The 22821-nt window shown below is 41.7% G+C and overlaps 1 protein-coding gene across 4 annotated transcripts in view; it reads left to right on the top strand.

The window, feature by feature from the left end:
• gli3 (GLI family zinc finger 3) overlaps positions 1–22821 on the top strand; it is a 122302-nt gene that overhangs the window by 49082 nt on the left and 50399 nt on the right. For all 4 annotated transcript variants that reach the window (XM_028005134.1, XM_028005131.1, XM_028005133.1 and 1 more), the window contains exon 4: positions 19917–20022. In XM_028005134.1, the coding sequence (XP_027860935.1) occupies positions 19917–20022 (106 nt within the window). The remainder of the gene's footprint in view (positions 1–19916; positions 20023–22821) is intronic.

Genomic DNA, 22821 nt, shown 5'->3' with positions numbered 1-22821 from the left:
TGACTGTTAGACGCTTGATTAAGTCTGACAGATTAGCCCTACTCTTAGACTTGCACAGACACACACTTGCGAACACATGCACGCTCGCTTGCAATGTTTGGTGCCTGGGAAGTTAGTATGGGGAACAGGCCGGCGTAGCTTCTTAATTCCCTCATTAGGGGCCTGTCTGAACACAGTACTCCACTTTCTCTCATCAACGCACACTTCAAAGCCCCAAAGCAGTGTCGAGTCAAACCTCAGCACCCCCCTACTCTGGCTCGTTCTCTCTCTCTGGGACTCTCTCAGAGGCTGTGTAAGAGAAAGGGAAGGAGACGAAGCCCTGGAGTAGGGAGGTGAGGGGAGAGCTCTGGTCCAATTGAGATGGTGGAGATCATTTGAAGCAAAGGTGAGGTAAACAGTTGTAGTTAGATAAAAGCAAGGCTGTGTGTGCACACTGGAAGAAAAGGCAGGGGGGATAGATGTTTTAAGAGTCTGATTAGGAGGTTAATTTGGCAGCCGTTGTAGCTGTAAGACAAAGATTTGATGTGATTACTCGTTAAGTTTGGTTATTTTGCCCTCGAATTGGGTCAGACGGAGTTGGACAGGAGAATTTTAAAGTGTTGACATTAATGAAAAAGTCCACCGAAGCCCAGATTCCAACAGCACTCTATTTATTTAACCACTTCATTAGCCTGTACTAACTTGTGGTTGGGTGCCTGAGAATAGAGCCACCAAGGTGCCTCTTTAAGGGAAAGGTTACTTAAAACCAGGCGATGGTGCTTTGGACAGGAGCCTCGAGGGCAGAACATTACTGCACATTACATCCTGACCTAACTCAGCAACACTGCCACTTCTCATTTTATGAACGTGTGTGGGTATGTGTGAAGGAGCTCTGGTGGTTCCAGACCGCTGCAGGCGCAGGGAGGGAGACGGCAGGGGTGGAATAAAGAGGGGGGGTGGAGGTCACTCCGAGGCTTGGGGTCATGCGGAAAAGTCACAGCCTGAAATGGAGAGTTCAAAAGCAGCATGAAAAGTCAAAGGGGCCGTGAAGCTTCAAGAGAATTTCTTTGTGACTGAATGTGAGGGGCTTGACGAAGCAGGGCAGAGCATCAAGTTGCATTCTAAGAAGCTTTTGGTGTTCTGCACATATTCTTCTTCTACAGCCAAAATGTGAGTTTTTTTTTTATCATATTCGTCCAGTTAAATACTAAAATCTTCTCACTTTCCCTCATGTCCACTTTTCTTTAAATTATTTGATTGTTTTGAGCTACCTCAGTTTTCAGTTTCATCTTGATTCAAGTCATGTACGCTCTTCAAGTGGTTTACCACACGTCATGTAGCTACCATGGAAACATGGAAACTGCAGGTCGAGTGCAGTTTCTGAGTCCGAGCCTTATCTTAGGCTCATTTAACATATTTTAAGTTCTGGTTTTAGACTAATTCAGCTCAGTTCAATGCATTTTTAAGCAACAGGTGACAACAAATGTCATCTCAAGTCTCTTTACAAGAGAAATGGGTCAAATTCATAACTAGTTAATGAGTTCAAATCAACTCATTAAAGTTCAGTGCAGTCTAGGTATATACTGAGATTCAGATCTAAATACCTACAGTTCCAATGTGCTTTTGAGTTGACAGTTTATTGGTAGAACAATTATCTACCTAAGAAAGCCCAGTTGATTGTACAGTCACTGATTAAGCAGCAATCCCTCATCCTGAAGTAAGGATAAGCTTAGTGGAGAGGAAGCAAGAGTAGCACCAATTTCAGATTAAATCAACAATTCTGGGAAGAATATTTATAATAACGGTAATCAATCACACAATCAAATGTTTTTTCTTTTTTAATAAATGAATCCGTTCAAACAAAAGAAGCAAATAAATTTTGAAGTTTGTCATCTGGCGTTATGTAAGTATGGAACACCTAGTAGAATAAACACTGAAACAAAGTTTTTTTGTAGTGAAGCGTATCCCACCCTCCCATCCCAGGATATTTTGGTTTGTTCACAAACCCTACTCTTAAGCTAGTTCAGAAAAGTACATGAAACTATATAAAAATGATCCACCCAGAGTTTTCTCTAGACTTTAAAAAGGATTCAGTGTGGCTCGAGATCAGCACTGTGTATTCCTTAAAGTGCTTTCAGAAAAGGTAAAAACTGAATAATACATTTCCTGTCTTGAAGTCAAAATTGCAAATAATCCCATTAAGCAATGTGTTGCAATTAAAAATAACACCATTGAGAATAGAAAATATCTGCATTTCACCTTTAAAACCACAAAGTCTGAATAGCTTTTGGTGTTTTTCATTGATGCTCCTATGATGTCTCCTGTGCTAAGGAAGACTTAGGATCTGAGATGAGAGCATTGCTGCGTAAAACACCTCCTTCTGGCCTCAGGTGTTGAGGACATGAGTGGATATCCCAAGGCGGTCCCATTCTGTCTGATTGAACCCAGTACCACATCCTGGACTCCAGGGGTTTCGCCATATTTAGGGTCAGCAGAAGGAAAGGGCTCCCCTTAAACCTTTGCAATCCCCCAACCCCTTCCTCACCTCATTCATGTACTTTGAACCACAGACCTGCAGCATCTGTCGCCACTCCTGCACCACGAGTTGTAAAAATCCACTGGGTTTGTGCACGCACAGACAACTCATACTATGAGGGCTTTGTCGACTGCTAAATTCATCCCAGGTGTGTGCGCTGCCCATGTGTGATGGAGAGGGGGCGGTAAGCCTTTGTGCTGCGCTTGCAGGGAGCGACACGCCATGCAGCAGACATCCAGGTAAATCCGATTACTCTTAGCGCTGCTGTGTGTCAGTGCTTAATGTGGCTAAATGCGATGGCACCTGCAACCCTGCCACACCTGGCCGCTGGGTCGTTAACGTGGCGGTGAAGCTCTGGGAGGTGTGGGAGTTGAGAAACGAGAAGAGCGCATAAGGAGAGGGGTTTATCCTCGGGGGGAAATCTCTGCTATTCACCCAGACTTGCATTCTCCTTTTCCTCTTATGTCCTCGGCCTAAGACTGTGTTTACTCTGGTTTTTTACACCCACTTCAGAGCAGAAGAGGAGGCACCAAGGAAACATTACTTCTATTGTTAGCAATAGCTAATCGTGGTGATGCCTAAGTCTTAGCTGCTTTTCTTGGGCAAACACTGGATAAGAGTCCCTATCCTTCTTACCACAACGCTAATACATACAGCTTTGCTGTGGGATAAGGAGAAAAGGATTGAGATTAGGATTAATGAGAAAAAAGTCTTTCTTAAAATCTTAATTGTTGGGAAGCATTTGTGAATGCAATGCACAGTGCTGACATCTGTTTACATTGTGCCCCGATTAGCCGGCCAGTGGTCGTTTAGCGACAGAGAGCCCATTTGCTGGCGAAGCATCTCTTCTTCCTCCGAGGAGATCTTCGTCTTTAAAGTCTTTCCTCCTTTTTCCATATTTGCCAAGCCTAGCATGACTTGAATGTTGTTGCTGCTGCACTGAAACCCCAGAGACTTTTAAATGAAAGGAGGGGAGTTAGATAAAAGTAAAAGGAAAGTACTTACAGAACTGAAGATATGTCAGTTTTGGGGTTTTACCATATCACTGACACAGTAGGTCATTGATAGGGCTAGAATGGGTACTTTAAGTTTGTTCAAGCTGTGATGGCCGCCTGCCTATCAGCACAAATTAGCTCCTTAATAGATCTAGCTCATATCTTGCTGCCAGGGCCTTAATCCCCCATACCAAAGCCTTGCCGTCCTTGACTGATCCCAGAAACCCACTGAGCTAAGCTAGAGTCAGTGAAAGTAAGAATATTTTGCCCAAAGAAATCTTCACATGTATCACAGCAACTGTGCTCTAAGAGTTCAGCAGAAGGTGGTTGTTGCATGGATCGTACAGGTCACGTGTGCGATCAATGTAGGTGTTATTTTTTTCTAGTTGAACACTAAACTGCTGTTTATCAGTTATCTCAGGTCGATTTACCTCTTCATTCTGCCAGACTCAGTATCAAAATGCGACTGACTATGGAAGTGCACAGTCATATGAAAAAGTTTGGGCACCCCTATTAATCTGAATTATTTTTATCTCTAAATATTTGGATGTTTGCAATAGCTATTTCAGTTTGATACAACCGATATCTTATGGACACAGTAATATTTCAGTATTGAAATGAGGTTTATTGGACTGAAAGAAAATGTGCAGTACGCATTAACACAAAATTTGACAGGTGCAAAAATATCTCAACAGAAAAGTGGCATTAATATTTAGTAGATCCTCCTTTTGCAAAAATAACAGTCTCTAGTCGCTTCCTGTAGCTTTTAATGAGTTCCTGGATTCTGGTTGAAGTTATTTTTGACCATTCTTCTTTGCAAAACAATTCCAGTTCAGTTAAGTTTGATGGTTTGCATGGACAGCCTGCTTCAAATCATCCCACAGATGTTCAATGATATTCAGGTCTGTGGACTGGGATGGCCATTCCAGAACATTGTAATTGTCCCTCTGCATAAATGCCTGACTAGATTTGGAGCGGTGTTTTGGATCATTGACTTGCTGAAATATCCATCCCCGGCGTAACTTCAACTTTGTAGCTGATTCTTGAACATTATTCTCAAGAATCTGTTGATATTGAGTGGAATCCATGCAACCCTCAACTTTAGCAAGATCTCCAATGCCGGCATTGGCCATGCAGCCCCAAAGCACGATGGCACCTCCACCAAATTCTACAGTGGGTAGCAAGTGTTTTTCTTGGAGAGCTGTTTTTTTTTTTTGCTGCTATGCATAACGCCTTTTTTTTTATGACCAAACAACTCAATCTTTGTTTCATCAGGCCACGGGACCTTATTCCAAAATGAAGCTGGCTTGTCCAAATATGCTTTTGCATACCTCAAGCGGCTTGCAGACATGGCTTCTGTCGCATCACTCTCCCATACAGCTTCTCCTTGTGCAAAGTGCGCTGAATTGTTGAACGATGCACAGTAACACCATCTGCAGCAAGATGATGCTGCAGGTCTTTGGAGGTGATCTGTGGGTTGTCCTTGACTGTTCTCACCATTCTTCTTCTCTGCCATTCTTCACAATAAGTCCAGACCTCGCAGTTCTCTCATTTCAAATTGGATGCAAAAGGCCAATTTTCAGATTGGCGTTTTGCAATTTCAACAATGTCACTTTTGAACTACAATCATCAATGGGATTTTATGTGATTTGTCTTTTAATGTGGCTGCGTTATGTTGTGGGGATGCTTTTCTTCATGTGAATCAGGGAAGTTGGTCCAAACTAGGGATTGGGTGGTTTTCTGACTCCCTTAGTCAAATACACACACCCATAATTCTTGTTTTTGTACAAGAATGTCACTTTTCATGTTTTTGTGTAGAAATTTAGGAGCCAAACTTCTATTACACAAGTTTGAACTAATTTGCATTGGTCTATCACATAAAATCCTTTCTGCTGTAATGTGACAAAGGGTTGCAAATTTCAGGTAAGAAGACTGTAAAATTTCAAAGCAACAATGTGTGTATACATGCAAAGAACAAGAAAAAGATTCTTTTGTCTCTTGATAATTTATTTGAACTCAAAGAACAAACTTTCCAGTCTCTTGTCAGTTTAAATGTGACAACTGGCTCGGAAGCAGGTTCAAACACCCTCCCTTCCCTAAAGGACTGGGGAAATAGGGAGGAAAGCCTGGGGTGAGAGGACACGTGCCTGTTTCAAGGGTAAGTGTTTGTCTTTGTGATTGTTTCAATATTGGCTTTTTGAGTGCGGTGGCTCAGTGTAGTCCCCCAGTGGTGCGCAGGCACAGAGAAGCCTGAGGCAGACTGCAGGCGATGGAGAGGGATCCCTTCCATCCACCTCCTTTCATCAAGAAAGAACAACATAGGCCCACGCTCTGCTCTGGCCCCTTGGTCCAGTGCACCAGGGATAATCAGATGATCCCCTTTTATATAGCTTATTAGAGCCATCTCATGCTGTAAGATAGGCAATATTCTCACATGCTTTCGGCCCCTTTGTAGTGCGTGATGATTTAAGAGGGTTAAGCAGAGTATGAAGTGCTCCGGGAATGCACTCTCATACTGTCTTAAGGTCATGTGGTGCTCTCGCCACAAGGCTCATAAGTGTGAACTTAATATCTTGGAGTAATGGCGGCCCTCATTGACAATGACAAGATTAAATGTGAAGAGGCTAAAAAAGAATTAAGGCGAGAGCCAAAGACGCTCCGAAGGAATGGTCCGCATTTCCTTGGATCGCCGCAACGACTGTTGGTATATTGAACTGCTTTTGTGTGTGGCTGGTTAATCAGTCAACTTGCAGAGGCAAGTAAGAACAAAAAGACTTAACATGAAGATTTGTTCAAAGAGAAAATGAGCTACAATTGGCAACAAAAAAACAACAACGCCAAACGCCGAAGGGGGCTTCTCTAAAATACCCAGCTCTTCCTTAAGTTTACCTTCCAGTTTCCAGCAGGATAATCACCTCTGAGATGAGGGAGAATAAACATGTTTGTTTCTCTTCTATTCAAATCTCATCCTTTTCTGTATTCATTTCTCTCTTACTGCGGTGAAGATAAGGACCCTTATTCCTACAGCCAACAACCCGTATCTGGCTCTTGTCTCTGGAGGGCCACAAGTGCTTATTGTTCAACATGGAGAGGAGGCTGATGAGCACAGTGTAATTAAAATGTTTCTACCAGGCTGGTGAAATGTAAGAAATCACTGGAGAAAAGACAAATGGCTGAGTTGGAGGGGAAAGAAGAAGAGTCGGTGAGAGAATGAAAGGAATGAGCAGGGAGGGGGTGTAACAAAGCAGAAAATGAAGAGAGACATAAAAGAATGGGAGCTCAAGGAGGTCAGGCCCATCACAGGCTTTAGTGTTGCCTTCAAAGATGCCTGGGACAGGTGGCAGCTCCAGACAATCTTGCACCACAGAGCAGCATCCTCTCAGGAGGAGATAAGGGATTCCTCCATCCCTCCTCCCGCCTCTCCCGCTCCAACGCGTTGCCTTTCCACCTTCCCGTTTCCCAGACGGGCGCTTTGATGTAGCTCATTGCGAGTGGGCAGCTGCAGGCCACGGGGGCTGCACGAGCGCCTCAACCGCTGGGATGCGAGGCCAGCGAACCTCAGTCGGCCCTGGCTCTCTGGTGCCCAGCACTTTCAGGTCTCATTAAAGCCCCCCGGAAGGGTTAATCCTCTTTAAGGTTGTCTCTCTGCTCGAGTCAGAGGAAGGCCCCTGGGTACCACCTGCGTGACCAAAACTCAAATCCCTGGGACACAAGTTCCTCCTGCTTATACTCAAGCTCTCTTTGCTCCTTCCTCTTCTTCAATGGCTCCTTCTCGTTCTTACCCTCTAGTGCATTCTGCCTCTTCTTGCCTTTCTGTCCCCTGACAGTATCTAGGGCCCAGTCATACGTCTTTTCGGATTATTTGGGTGGAAACTGACAAGAGTGCAGTAAATGGATTACAACTTTGTCCTTGTTTTTGGATGCCGTGAGGAGGGAAAGAGGAGAGATCAGGAGGATGTGCCTCGAATATTGAGAGGCTGGATTAGCTAGAAGAAGTAGAGTTAGAAACAGGGTGAAAGAGAGGGTAAGGTGACATGAATAGAAGCACCACTGAGAGGGGAATAGAAGGAGAATCAGAGAGTTCCAGATGTTGTGGTATTTATTCGATCTAATTGGTTCAAAGGGCGTCAAACCATATCTAGCCCTGCAGAGCCTAGAAGCCATTTGTCTGCCTGCTGCTGTGACACCGGTCTTTACTCTGTGACACACACTTTCCTTTGTTAGCTAAAATAATGGCCATGTACCCCTTGAGACCAGTGCAGACTCTGTGTAATGCTTGAAAGGGGGTAGAGAACATGGGAGTAGACTGTGAGGGCAGAAGGAAAATATTTGGATTATACAAGTTTATCCAAATTCAAGTCACAAGTAGGTTGGACTGGGCCAGTAAGAGGTTCTCACTGTACAAAAACTCAGAGCAAAAACTCTAGTGTGTGCAGTATGTACACCAATATTATATAATTTCAATGTAATATCTTTACACTTTTAACAATGTCATGTGTAACATTTAATTAATATTTTTTAAAATTAAATACATAGGTGTAAGCAAAAATATAAACACCTGCTTAAAATAGTTTACATTTTCAAATACATATTGCAGAAAATATTTACACCTTCACAATTATAACAAGCTGTTAGTTTAATCAGGCTTTCTACTCCACTGGAGCTAGTAGTGAGTTGCTGGATTTCTTGTAGCATTGATGTTGCTCTGATGTGGAATTTCTATGCAAATATTGCTAAAGTTAGCTGTTTTATTACTTTTCTATTTAAAGCACTGCTCAGGTATATATAAAGTTTCTCTAAAAGGGCCACTTTGGAGGGTCAAAAGAGCCAAATGTGGATCTGGACCTGCAAGTTGCAGGCACTTAATCTGGAGGATTTATTACATAGTTGCTTAATCTTGATGTTTTTAGTGGTAAAAAAATATCTGCAGACTTTTACCTGTGACCCCAGCTTTTAAATTCAGATTTCCTAAAAAATCAAATCCCTGAAGTAGGTGGTGTTTTTTTACTAGAAAGAACAGAGTAGTAGTGGAAGGAAAAAGCATGTACTGCAGTCCTCCTGAGTCGATCTGAGGTTTAAATCAACTCCCTCTCTGCCTCAGAGTTATTATAGTTTGGAGAAAGGGAGATAGACAGATGTAAAAGATAAAGTTGGGACGTGGATAGCGGTGTAGTGAAATGTTTCAGCTACTAAACTGCTGTGTCTGTTCCCCCAGCTGGGTGGGAGCGTGATGGGGCGGCAAAGGTGCACAGCTCTTTGTTCTGCTCCCCAGCTTATCCCAATCTGGGGCAAATTCTGCAAATGCAGGAGATAGATTGTAGCTAGACAGAGGCCCCTCTTAAATTCCCTTCACTCACGGATCCATATGGGAACCAGTGGGAGAGAGAGAGAGAGAGAGATTAAGAAAAAAATAGTTGAATCGTGCTGGGGGCCCCCTGAAAGAGCCGCGTTCTGTCAAGAAAAACTTGTGCTAGTGTGCAATTTGTTGAGATGGACTAGATAGTAAATGTCTTGCAGATGCTGGAATGCCCGGGAATACTGAAAGTCTTGCTGGCATGAACATAAATTATTGGTGATTCTCTTCTTCAAAACCTTTAGGATTTGGTTTAAATCAACATTTTTGTTGTGGGAAATAGTTAAATATTCAAAACTGATTGAGCAACAAGTTCAAGAGCAGAAATATGCGTCAACTTGTAGAACCGTGAGCAGAAAGTTTGGGCATCGGCCGCCTTGTTAGGTCTAGACAGACAAATTGCTTGTGACAGCGAGAAGCTTTGGAATGTATACTTGAACAGAAAGCTGCCTGTTATCGTTTCTCTTTTTACTGCTCATTTTCTCTTCTCTGTTGCACCATGTTAATTACTTTCACCGACAGAGGCTGTTTGTGCTTAGGGGTGTGAGAGCCATTGACGAAGAGAGAAAGAGACTCAGAAGGCAAAAGGGTAGAAGAGCAGAGCAGAAAAAGGAATGAACTATTGATTTATAGAGGAAGGGCAGAGTTTGATCTGCCAGCCTGGTGCATATGATGAATGGCAGACAGATTGGCAAGCCGACGCTCAGCACTCCTCTGTTGCTTAACCTCTCTGCTACTTTTCTTTCCTGCTCCGTATAGTATTTTTGCTGAATAAAAGCTTGTTCTTATCTGTATTGCAGTGCCCCCGCTTTGCAATGCAAGCCGAGAAATCTCTGCACAGCATGAGCATTAGGCTAATTTATACAGCGGTAATTAGGCCATTAGACCTGAAACAATCTGGGACCTGTAATTAGGCAAAGCGCTCCAAAAGTCAACAGCAACTCCCATTGAGCTTAGCGAAACAGTCTCTTAAAGTGTTATTTACATGTCCAAACAGCTTGAGGTCTCAGTGTAAACAAACATGGCGAGAGGCGGGGTGAGAGGGGGTTGATCAGAGAGGGGGAATTTGGCGTCACAAGAGAGGCAGCTTCCAAACTGCTTCTCCTGATGGTCTTCTGGGAGTTTCCATCCTTTTTCAGCATCAGAGTGATCAAGAGCCACTCTCTTGAAGGAAAGTGAAATCAAAAACTGCTGTTGTTTTGTAGTTTAGGCATGCATACATGATGCATACAGGCATTATCGCCAGCAAATATGACATACTGTATGTACACAACAAAAATCCCTGTGGGGACAAAGCGTGACCCATGTATGGAAACCTTAGTCCTTGATACGGCCTTCACAGGTTCAAGTCCTGGCCCGATTACTTTTGCTGCATGCTTTCCCCCTTACTCAGAACCCACTTTTCTGTCTGACAACTGCTTGAAAAAGGCCACTAGAGCTGACAAAACCTCTAAAAATATCTTTCTGATTGTCCCAGATTTTGTGGAAAGTCTTTTTTGCAAGCAATATGTTTTTAATATTTTCATTCCAAGACCCAAAATTTTTTTCAGATCAACTTAGAATCTCTACTATTTCAACATTTGCACTATTTGGTGGAAGTTCAAGTTATTTGAACAAAGCAGGTGCAAAACGTCCCCAAGGTGGTGCATGTCCCAAGACAGCTGGGTCCCTTTTGTTCCCATAAACATTGGACATTAGAAGACAAAAACTACCAAAGAACAAACTGGCGAAAGGTTGAATTGATCCGCACCTGGAACTGAAGTTGTTCTGTTGTGTCTTTTTAGGCTTTTACAGTTGAATGCGAAGTGTACCTCTCTGCTGCCACCTGGTGACTGTAGATGGAAAATTCAGCCAAAAATCTTATGTTAATCTTGATAATTAGTCCATCATGATCGTAATATTTCGTCTATACTGACACTCCCTGCATGTACATATACACAAATAGTAAATGTACGTAGAACATATTGAAAAGGATTCATGCCTGCTTTTGCACATTAGTGCTCATTAAAGTTACTAAAATAGATTCGGAGTCAATACAAAGCTGAAGTAGCTTTAGAAGTAGCTTCAAGAAGCTTGTCTTTTTCTGTTATTTAAAAATGTTTATTTCAATTTGATTAGATTAAACACTTGGTGTGAGTCTTCTTACCACAAGTTCTATGCCCTCAGATAAAAAAATAAGCTGCATTACCGCATGTGTGATTTGGCTAACTTTGGTAGCAAATGTGACCGCAGCCATTTTTCATCTCATTGGACGTTTTAATTTTCAATCTTTTGCTTCTTTCTAAATAAAAGTAGAATGACAATACCGGACACTAGGAGACTATGGTGCTTGGAAAACAACTTGGTCCATTACTGCCACCTTGTGGTATTGTTGTTTGTTTGGCATATGAAAACAAAGCTTGAAGAGAAGGTATAAAACGATATACTTTGTATTAAAACAAATTCTCATCCCTATACAGCACATTGTCTTCTTACAACAAGCTAATTAATGAAAATAAAACCATGATCCATTTTTTTTTGGGAAGTTATTGCAATTTTTGGAATCCTAAAGTTATATAAGGTTTTCTCTCTCCATGTTTTGCATTGCAGAAATATCTATAAAAAACAAATAAAAAATTATACTGTTGTAAACATTTTATGTATCAGACATATCAGCTATTTCTGCTTTTAGATGCCAAGCATGACGAATACTACCTGACACATGTTTCTTTAAATTTTGCTTTATAATAATGACAACATTCATCTACTCAATCCAAAGTTTAGAAAGAAAAAATATACAGGGGAGCCTCTGATTTATCTGCCTCATGGGAACATCTTTTGCAGCAGGAGCCAGGAACAAGTCCCTCCTCTTTTGCAGGGTGAAGTCATAAACTCCTGCTTGCTTTCACTTCCAATAAGGAGCAACAAGAGCTGCACATATATACGCCTTAAAACTTGCACAAAGACAGTCTCGGGAATCATTTACACTTTGTGCAAACTGTTGCAAAGTTGCAGCGTGAAGCGTGGGCCTTCGCTGCAGACGAGCATGCCGGAGCCATGAGATCACGAGCGGTAAAGAGAGGTGGCATAATAAAATCTGGCAGTCACAGCTCCGGCGCAGGCTTCATATGTTCCACATTAGCAATTCACAAACCTCTGGAGCAGGCCGCGGCAGCCCTTTTTTCTCACTCCGCCTTAGTCGCTTATGACAATCTGTCACTGGCTCTTTGTGCTCTCGCAGCGGAGCGTCGATGAGAAGTGCTCTGTTTATGGGGGAGAGTTTCATCCTCGGCTGCGGGTGACACCCTGTTAGAGCAGAGTCACTGAACCTTTTACCAGAAGAAAGAGCGAGTCCAGGTTTACCCGTTGAGACAATAATCTCCCAGTGCTGAGTTGACAACAAAGAAAAAAAGAAGAGAAATTGCTTTTAGTACCAAAACCCAAATAAGAATCGAAACTGACAGAAATTTACCACGAGTATCACATCACATACGTCCCAAAGTGCAGAGAGTATCCTTTGTAGGAAACACTGCTATTATGAGTGGAGATTAACCAATGAGGATATTGGAAATAATGTGCTTTCGGCTTTATTCCTAAACCTCCTTTTGAAATGAATCAAGTGTCCAATAAAGGACAAGGCAATTACCATCCTCTCTTTAATGAAGGAGAAGCTGGCTTTTGGTCCTGAGCTTGTGTTGAATTAGAATTAATGAGTCTGGTCAAAGTTTGCTTCTAATTGCCCTTTCATTAAGACCCATTTATTATCATATCTTAATAACTTCCATCCCTTCCTGTAAAAGACTGAGAAAAAAAGAATTGGTGCCATTCTAAAAAGTTAAGCCAAAGTAATTAAAAATAATTAGGAAGAGTGGAGAAAGGCTGATTGATGAGTGAGGAAATTGAGTGTTTTTTTAAACTCTAGTTTTCTGTTGGTTCCAAAAATACCAATCACATATTAGAATATGCATATATCTATATCTACTGTATATCTATATCTATCTACATATGTCTGTAGCTATTGTATATATGTACATGGATATCTATCTACCTATATGTACAAGTACAAAATACAGCTTTGCTCAGAGGAAAATGCAACATGCAACATGATATACACCTTCCGAAAGGTACCACAGAATGTTTTCCCAAAAGTCTTGAGGAGCATATAAATGTTTTTTTTTTCTTTGTCAAATTTGAAATGGGACTTTTTGTTCTTTTTGGTCATCAGTGAATTTCACCAACTGATGACCTTTCTGCTCTGTGTCTTTCTTATTGATGAATCATGAACACTGATCCTAACTATGGCAGGGAAACATTCTGTGCTTTAGATGTTGTTGGTTTTGTTACTTCCTGAATGAGTCATCGATGCGCTCTCGTGGTTTTTGTAGTCAGTGCGCTCCTGATGAGGTCCACCACTATTCCATACTATCCTTCTTGGTGATAATGACTCTCATTCCGTTTTTTTTGGAGTCCAAAAGCCTTAGAAAATTGCTTTGTAACCATTTTTATACTGATAGATACAAATTTCTAAGTCTGAAATCTTTAGCATACTTCATCTTGACAGACTGGTTCTGTTTAGCTGATTTCTCAGTTCTACTGGTCTGACTGCAACCAAAAATATCAGTTTTGTTTATGATGAATAATAAATCAATTTAACAAAAATTGGAGAATTACTTTCTCTTTTGGCATAGATTACTTTCACTTCAATAAACAAAATCATCATTCGAAAACAGCTTTTTCCCTATTTATTTAGGTTATCTTTGTCAAATACTAACATTTTCTTGAGAGTATAAAACATTTAAGTGTGATTTAAAAATCTGAATACATTTGCAAGCTTCTTTACAACTCTGTTTTTCTGAAATGAGAGGCAAATTTTAAAAATAATACTAAAAATGAGAAATACATCAAAAATGTAACCATCATAAAAGACAAAATATTAATACGCCATCAAAGTAGCTTGATAGCTAGAAGGAAAGTTATTTAAAGTTTTTTTTTAAAACCATAGCTATAGTAAAACAAGATGATGGTGGAATCATTCTGTGAGGATGCTTTAAATAAAAAAAAGATGGATGGAGTAAAAGACTTGAACCTGAAGCTGAGAATAAATTCCTAGAAACAGCAGAAGCAAACAGACGAGAGCTTTAAAGGAAGGGGAAAGCATACACATAGGTTGGTTAGAATGGCATAGTCAAAGGTCAGAGCTAAATTAATTTGTGGATTAGAATGTCTAGACTTAAAATTGTTAAATGGATTTTCTATCCATTTAACAGTTATGCACCGCTTTGTGTCAGACTTTCAAAATTCAAATGTAATGTCATAAAAAGTTCATCTGGTATGAATATTTTTATAAGGTACTGCGTGATATTGGCGATTTACCACATTTTCTTCCAGGACAAAAAAAAACAAATAAAAGAAACAACAACACAGTTACTTTCCTCTGAAGGAATGCTTCAGCTGCTGTGGTGTGTGGCTGCAGTAGGGAAGCTAAACCTCAGATGTGCATTTCATTTTGGGCTTCCTCCTTGCCTTCCAGCTGTATTTTGTATCAGAGGGCCAGAATACCCCTTGAATATCCAGAAGAGCAGGGGCAATTTAGTCCTGGAGTAAACAGTAAGGAGTCCCAACAGGAAACAGTGGAGATGGATTGCAGGATGGAGGCTCTCCCCCGCTTCTACTTCGCTCTCTGTTCTCTGTGACTGTATACATTCCCCCCTCCAGTGACATGAGCATGTTTGCCTTGCTAATGGAGAGCTGCGCTGGTGTAAAAGAGGTGGCAGGCTGTATTTAGACAGGGCTATGGTAAAGTAAACTTGCGAGACGATTTAAATAAACCTCAGTGGAATGGTTTCGTCGTGCGGCAGCGAGGGAGGGAAGGAGTGATGAAGGAGAGAGAAAAAGGGTCCGGTCTATGCAGTGGGCTGTGCTGAGTGAGTGCCTCCTGAGACATAAACAAAAGAGGTCTGGGTAATTCAATGAGGAGTGCTGGATGTGGGAATGAAAGCATGTGTTGCAAAGAAGCAAATAGGTGGAGTCTTTGAAATTATTTCACAGTTTGTAATCTCTGCAGTCATCCTCCCCCCCATCCGATCGGCCAGGATGACAGAGGTTAGTACAAAGTTCCTGCTATGTGGGCAGGGGAGGAGCTAGATTAGAGAGCATAAATTTTTTACCAGCACTGAGCTGATGCGCGCAACACGCGGTGTAAAACCTGAAAGCTTTATTTCCGAATCTGACAGCCAAAAGGGCCGAAAAAGCCCACGAGTGGAGCTGCGGCGAGTAAACAGATCAGATTCTGCCCTCGTCTACTACGAGCTCATCCCAGCTTCCCCTCATCCCTCCCTCCCTTAGAAGCAGCAGCAGCAGCAGCAGCTCTGAAATCAGCCAACGTGAGCTGAGCCAGAAAAACATCATCGGGAGAAAACCATCAAACAAGCAGAGTTGGAGTGGTCAGATACTTCCCAGAGCCGCATGGAGTCGGATTGTAGCACTTATCTCTGTAACTGGGAGCGCTGGATTAAAACTTTGCCTAACTTTTACATTTACTTGTTACAGAATTTGGCAAAAGTGTTCATCCCCTCTGGACTCTTTCACATGATGTCACATTACAGTTCCCCACTTCAATGTATTTTATTAGGGCACACCAATAGAAAATGGTGCACGATTATGAAGATATAGACACATCTTTACAAATAAAGACTGAAAATGAGTGCAGTTTTATTCAGCCATGACTCTAAATTCAATTCTGTTCAATTCAAAACTACTTTATTTATTGCAAATAACTGTTATTTAGGACAGCAGTCGGTCTTTCAAATAATCTGAAAAAGCCTCTGACTGACGACTCTGACATTCTCATGACTGTCATGCTAACAGCTCAAAATCCAGGCAGCAGAGACAATATTTCACAATAGTATGTCCTGAATGACACCATTCATTGTTGACAAGCACAGCTAATCCACCTCATTTGCTTTTTTCCCACTCCTCTTTAAATCTCTGATTGACTGTACGGTGAGGAAGCCGGGCAGAGAGACTTTGGAGTCGGGGATATTTTCCTTGAACTTCCTCCTTCTCTCTCTTTGCATTCATGAAGCCAGCTTTTCAACTCCTTTGGGATTTGGGGTCATAGTTTAGGTATTATTTGAGCTGTTGAGATACTAATGCTACTCCCAATTGTAAAAACAACACCTTGTTTCCGTGGTTACAGATCATAAAAAAATTGTTTTAAAGTAGAAAAGTTAAAGGAGGAGAACAGGAGGAAGACTGACGATAGGGAGAGGGAAAGTGGCACAGGGAGCGAGAGAGAGTAGATGGGGAACAGGAAAAATAAATCTAATGCTAAAGAATAACTAGATTTAAGCAACATAATTAAACTAGAGTAAGAATAACTATGAACAAGAAATAAACATAACCAGAAAGACTAAGAACACAGAATACTCAAACTAGAATAGATCAAAATCCAAAACAACTCGGGATCATAACACTAAGTTCTAAAATATGCACCCAATCTTAAAGGAAACTGCTATATTCCTTTCAGTTAGTTTTACTGACCCTAAATGACAATTTCATTCATGCATTAACACAGAAACAAAAGAAGATATTTCCAGAAAACTACACGAGTTCAAGTTAAGTTATGTGTTTTTATTTATTATGTTAGTCAGTTTACAAGATTAAGAAGTTTGAGAAGATTACAGCTGCCTGTTGTACAAATTTGCGTGTCACTCTCTGAAGAGAACCTGTAAATATCTTTCTAAAAATACTCAAGTTGCATCTGTTTGATGCTCTGAAGGCAGGCCTGGTTTCAAAAATAGGCTTAAAAGATGAGACCTTTAAAAGAGAAGAGGGACAAATTTGTTTCACTTAGAGCAAAAATGTTAAAGCAAAGGACACGTTAACTCCGCTGCATCAGTTTTGAGAAGGAGCTGTTTGTGCAGAAAACTTGCTTTAAGTGTTTTTACTAAAAGGGTTTTATAAGTATAAAATCTACATTTTTGGATAGTTTTTGAAAACAGTGTTGACCTTTGATTGTTATCTGCTTTTCTCTCTGAAAAATATTTGCAAACATTCAAACTTATTTTCACTGTAAGCTAGGGGAAGTGCAGTAACTCTCTTTAACTAGCTAACCAGCAGCTGCAGGTGGGGGAGGGGCAGCTTTATGCTCCACACAGAGAAAACTCAAGGGAACAGCTTGACCAAAAACTTCTTCACATTTTTCAAATTGGTTCCTTTTCAAAATCTTAATAAACCTTGCTACCATTGGGGATCTGGGCAGCTTAATTAGTAGAGCCTACAGTGGAGAGGCCACAGTTCTCGTCGTGCTTTTCCTATGTTAGGTTATTATTTTCAAGCTATTTCTTCTCTTTCTCTTTGCACCCTCTTTTCTGTAAAATGACTTTTGAAATAAGGCCTCTAGTTCCAAAAACAAACAGAACTTTGGTACTAGTAGCATTACCATGCTAAGGCATAAAATTACAATGATAGAAAGTTGCAACAGAACGATCCAGTGATAAATTATGGCAATTCTTATGCTTACTTGGGCTATCTGCTGATGTAGCTAGCCTGCAGTCAGCTGCTTAACATGCATGCCTATCGTAACTTTTTAACACTAGTTTTTAAACAGCGCTGCCTTAATAAAAGTAATGGGTGAACTTAGTTTTCTTGCGATGACTTGGTGCTTTTTGCAACCAGAAATATTTCCAAAGCAAATAAATTTGTTTAATCCATAGATCTTGCTTAACTTCAGTGAGTTTTCAGGTACTCCATTTGGTTCTCCATTCGGTCTGATCTCACCCGACTTTGACTTCAGCTTCTCGTCCTTTTCTTTTTTATTGAAGTCTCTTTCGTTTGGCTCTTTAAGGAAGTCCCGCTTTATGCCTACACCTAATCCTGTAGGATTGCAAACAACACCAACCAGATCACCTCTCGACTGTCTGTGTTTTATCACAATCTGGCACTAAATGTCTGTGTGAAATGAGTGAACGATGAGGTAAGCAGCGCCTGATCAACACCTGCTGCGCTGCCCAGCAATGCAGCTGCATTTGTCATGGCCTCCACTCCTGCGTAACTGCCTGGCACCCCCCGCTGTTTGGCCACCTGCCCACTTGGCTCAAATGTTTACAGGCGAAAACAAGAAGTAAAAACACATACCTAGCAGCGTTAGACTTGCTGAGTGAAGTTAAACAGATGTTGACACATGCTTTGCCTCAGGGTGCCGAGACGCAGCTTGGCCTCGGCAACAGGCAATAAACCGACACGTGCTTCAGGAAAAGAGATGTGAATGAAGACGAAATTCTACTTTGGCCTTTTTGTTTAGTTTCACCACTCAGGTTGGCAGCTCTTGTTGAAAGATTCCTACTTGTTGTCCGCTTGTTTCGACTTGTCCCGAAGTGAACAAGTCGGTGCTCTAGAACCCAAATCCAGATTTAGTATCAAGGTTTTTTTTTTGGAGTTCAGTTAAGGTTGGAAGATGAGTGGCACACATGTGGGATTTTAGTGTGAATGTGGTGCAAGAGTTTCAATTTCAGCAGTAAAAATAGAGAAAAGCTTGCAAGCACATATTATGCAAATGTTGTAATGTTTTATCTTGGTTGGAGTGGGGAGGGTTGTAGAAAAAGAAGCCTCCGGAAAAGGATGTTTTTGTTCTCGTTCGGCGCGTTCCATTGGTTGTACTTAAATGTTATCCTTTGTGTGAAACCACATTATGCTCGGCACGGTGAGAAATGTGCCGTTTGGCTGCTTTTCTTTTGGTTATTTACCGCTGCTTATTTTGAGTTCTATCAGCCTTGAGACGTTTAGAAAGACTTCCTCAACAAACGGTTCAGAGCAGGGCATCTTTTAACTCTGCACGTTTAATGAGCTCTCATTTTGGGTGGGTCCACTGAAAGATAGCCATCAGGCTCTGTCTTTCATGGCAGCTGTGATTTGGATTAGCAAAATGGTCTCACATGGACTTAAGAACAAATGTTCAAAAAAGTAGGTTTTTCTCTTTTTCTTTGCTGCACAGCTGCTCCACCGTTCTTCCCTACGTCCAATCCTCAAGTTAGGGAAAAACTTGAAGCAAGGATTAAAGCTCACAGGAAAATGTTCAATCTATCAACGACATGACAAAATAGCAGACCTTTCAAGACATGTCCATTAAAGTGGGAGTATGTGATGTGCAAGGAGAGCAATAATCAGAGAATGAGCCCATAATAACTGAGATTTACAACACAGATGGGTGAAATCCACTGTTTAAAGAAAGGCACAAGAAGCCATGGTTGAGGTTTGCGACAAGTAGAAAATGCCAGAAATGTGGGAGAAGGTCGTCTTTTCATAACTGACTAAAATTTTACTTCCTTGGCTGCCTTTATTACACCATCTGCCATGCAGATTAGCACTTCACAATCTGCATGGCAGACACTGTTCCCTCAGTAAAATATGGCGGTGGCTGCATCATGCTATGGTATTGCTTTTGTACAGCAAATGGGAGAATGAGGCCAACTAGGACAGCTTTTAGTTTTGCACTCCACAAATTTCGGCTTTGGCAAAAAGAAAGCCACAGGAAGTCCCTTTAGCAGTTTGCCACAAACCATGCAGGAAACATAGCAAACCTTAAAAAAGATGCTCTGGTAAATTGAAACTATGAAAGACTCAGAAAAATCTTGCCTTGATGGAAGAGTGGAAGAACGTAAGGCATTGTAAGCTTCTTCCAACATGTTTGTGGAAGAAGGTGCTCTGATCAGATTATACCAAACGTATATTTTGGCCTACTTGCAAAAAAAATGATATTTCACATCACGCCGTTTCAACTGTGAGACATGGCGGTGGCTGCAACATGCTGTGGGGTTGTTTCACTTCAGCGGAGAGGTGATGGAAAGACGGCTGAAGCTAAAGACAGGTTTACAAAGACTTCCACTGCGAATGTTTCAGAGCTGGCCACTTTTTGCTCTGAGCATTTAATGAGCTCTCATTTTGGGTGGGTCCACTGAAAGATAGCCATCAGCCTTTCATTACAGCTGGGTTTTAGATTACCTAAAGAAATTCACATGGAAATATGAAGAAGTGTTTTACGAAAGTCTGCTTTTCTCTTTTCTTTTCCACACAGCCGCTCCACCGTTCTTCCCCACCTTCCATCCTCCTGTGCCAATTGACGACAGACACACCCAGGGACGTTACATCTACGAGCCATCGCCCGTAAACCCTCTTCATGTGTAAGTCTCTCAAACCGGTCACACACACAAACACAGACCCTAAAATATTGCTGATCACAACCGATACAAATCAAGCCCCGAAAACTTCCTTCCGCCTCTGGGCGTGGAGCGTCCTCTCTGCCTCTCAGGATCAAAGGCCACGGCCCCCGTGCGTGCGCAACATGATCTGCATGTCAGAGAAGCAAATGAACATGTGTCAGAGACATGAAAATAAGAGCGGGGCCAAGGGGAGCCTGGGAGCGCGCCCGGTTCTCATGATCAAGCCCTGTCAGGAGGAGCGGGGAGTGATGCCTCTGCCGACATCAACCCGTCTTAGACAGACACAGATGGGCTCTTGACTGTTCAGTCTATCAAATATGTAGAGTCAGGTAAAAACACGGCGTTATTCCTCGTTAAGGACAAAGGTGGTCAGTCGGTGTGACTCTTACTGGAGACTGGGTGGGTCAGAGAAGAACTTCAAAAGCACTTTCCTTCTTTCTTTCTGTTCACCGTACCTTCATCATTTGTATTCTTTGCATCCAAGTAGTAAGCACCACTACTAGCTGCTTCATTGTCCCTGCGGCGCTTGTTTTCCAGGCGAAGGAAGCGATCATGGCGCTATGAGGACAAATTGAATGGGGCAGCTACTTGGGCCGCATTATGTTTGATATTCTTTATCATTATCAACTCAACCCCATCCTCCCTCCTTCTCCTCCAGGAGTCATATCTCTCCCTTGCTGATGTGCCACTAAGCGTAATGAATTTTTTATACCCCCCCTACCTCCAGCCCACCCCACCTCTCAACCTCTCCTGCCGCACCAGAGGAAGAAAGGGAGGAACTAAAAAAAAGAAAAAGAAAAGACTAAAAAAGGGAGGTGATTGATGTCCCATGTCACTGCAAACAAAATGGCAAATATAATTTAGCATTTAGCTTATGCGGAGATAATGGGGCGAACACGCGCAGGCAACACGGGCTCAAACAAACAGCCGGGCTTGTTATCCGTCAGGAGTGCTTTGGAGCGATGTGGAGCACAGGTTAGGGAGGGAGACGAGGAAGAAAAATGAGGAGAGGGCGGAGGGACAACGTTAAGGCAGGGAATTGAATTAAGGCGGAGAGGTGGCGCCGTCTTCAGTCACTCTGTTTGGACGGGAATTACCCGTGCGCTTGGCTCGCTGTCACCGGAGACACGGCCGCACTCTGCCTCGCTACTTAAGGCCTTTTTATCCAAACCATTAAGCTCCGAGCTGTTTCATATGACGTGCAACGTTGACGGAAACTATTTGTCATGATTATAAGGCAGCTGTTGAGTGGCCAAACGCATTTAAATGGACTCTGTGAACTCGTTGTCATGCCTTTTACAAGGCACTGGGAAAAGTTTTCAGACCCCAAACAAACCTCACTGTAATTTTGTGGAATTTTCTTTGATACACCAACATAATAAAATGTAATTGTAACTTAAGTTATTTTTTACGAGTAAAAATTTAACAAACAGAAAATGTCTCTTAAATAAAGCACATTTCAAGTCTTACAACAGATTTCTTGTTTATGCTAAAAAACAGAGACAGGTTTTCTTTCAACATTGCCTTTAACTTTACCATTCTTGCATAAAAACTAGATTTCTGAAGTATTTGGTTAATAATTGTCCTGATTTTCCCAACTGAGGTTTTATTCCTGTTGAAGGAAAAAAGAAGCATCTCCACAGCATGGTGCTGCTGCCACCATGTTTCACAAAATGGATAGTGAAATTTGAATGATGGATATTGTTTTTCCTCTCTACACTCGACATTTTGTATAATTTTGATCGTCTTGTTTGACCCTGTTCTAACAGGGTCAAACATGTCAAAGCCTCTGATCAAGGTTGGAGACCGTTTATCTGCTCTGTCTCAGGTCATTTCAGTACAACAGGTGTGTTAAATGCACCAGTTGAAGATAACCTTCGTCTCTCACGCTTTACTCATGCTCATGCTTTACTCTTACAACTTCTCAGACCTGAGACGTTGACTTCTAAAGTTTCTCCAAAGTCACCCAGATGTCCGTTGCCTGGCCTGACTTGGAAGGCTTTTACCTCCGTACTCATTCCATCATCTCAGAATGGATTGAATCATCCTCCAACAGATGTTAAAACCTTAAAATATTCCCTTAAAACCTAACTCTGCTTTAATCTAATCCAACCCCTTCTCCCTGACCTATGTGCTGTGTTCCTTCATCTTCATGATGCTGTTTGTCCACTAATGTTCCCTAATAAACCACTGAGACCTTTAAAGAACAGAGGTATTTCTATTGAGATTAAATTGCACACAGGTGGATTTACTAAATAAAGTCTTCTGAGAATTGTACTAAATTTTTTTTAGGGTGCCACATTAAGAATCGTAAATTTCGGACAGCTCTTTCTTTGTAAACAAAGTTTCACGGGGTATTTGTACTCCTGCAAAGCACGATATCTAGTAGCTGTAAAGCTGTTGCGTTGCGAAGAAGCAATATTGCAAGCTTTATTAAAAAGCAGCACCGAATTCCTCTGTGAAAAGAAGCACTTGTCACATGTGGTATTAAAGAAACCACCTGATGGCAAATTGGAGTTAATTGCACATCCCGGTCTTCTGGTGCTGAACTTTTACGCGTGCAAAGCTGCAGCCAAAAGAGTAAATGGACTTAAGCATTGAGCTCAGTAATGCTTTTTGCAGTCAGACGCAAGCAAATAAGTAGGAGCAGTCGATGTATCGCCGCCGTTCCAGGGAAACTGCGGACAAGAGGCGGCTTATGGTGAAATATTGAATTGTTTTAAGACAAGTTCCCCAACCGTGTGCAGAATTAATCGTTAT

This window comes from Xiphophorus couchianus, chromosome 21, assembly GCF_001444195.1.
Source record: "Xiphophorus couchianus chromosome 21, X_couchianus-1.0, whole genome shotgun sequence".
Lineage (NCBI taxonomy): Eukaryota > Metazoa > Chordata > Actinopteri > Cyprinodontiformes > Poeciliidae > Xiphophorus > Xiphophorus couchianus.
Note: the sequence above shows the minus strand (reverse complement) of the source record. Positions and strands in the feature narration are given on the sequence as shown.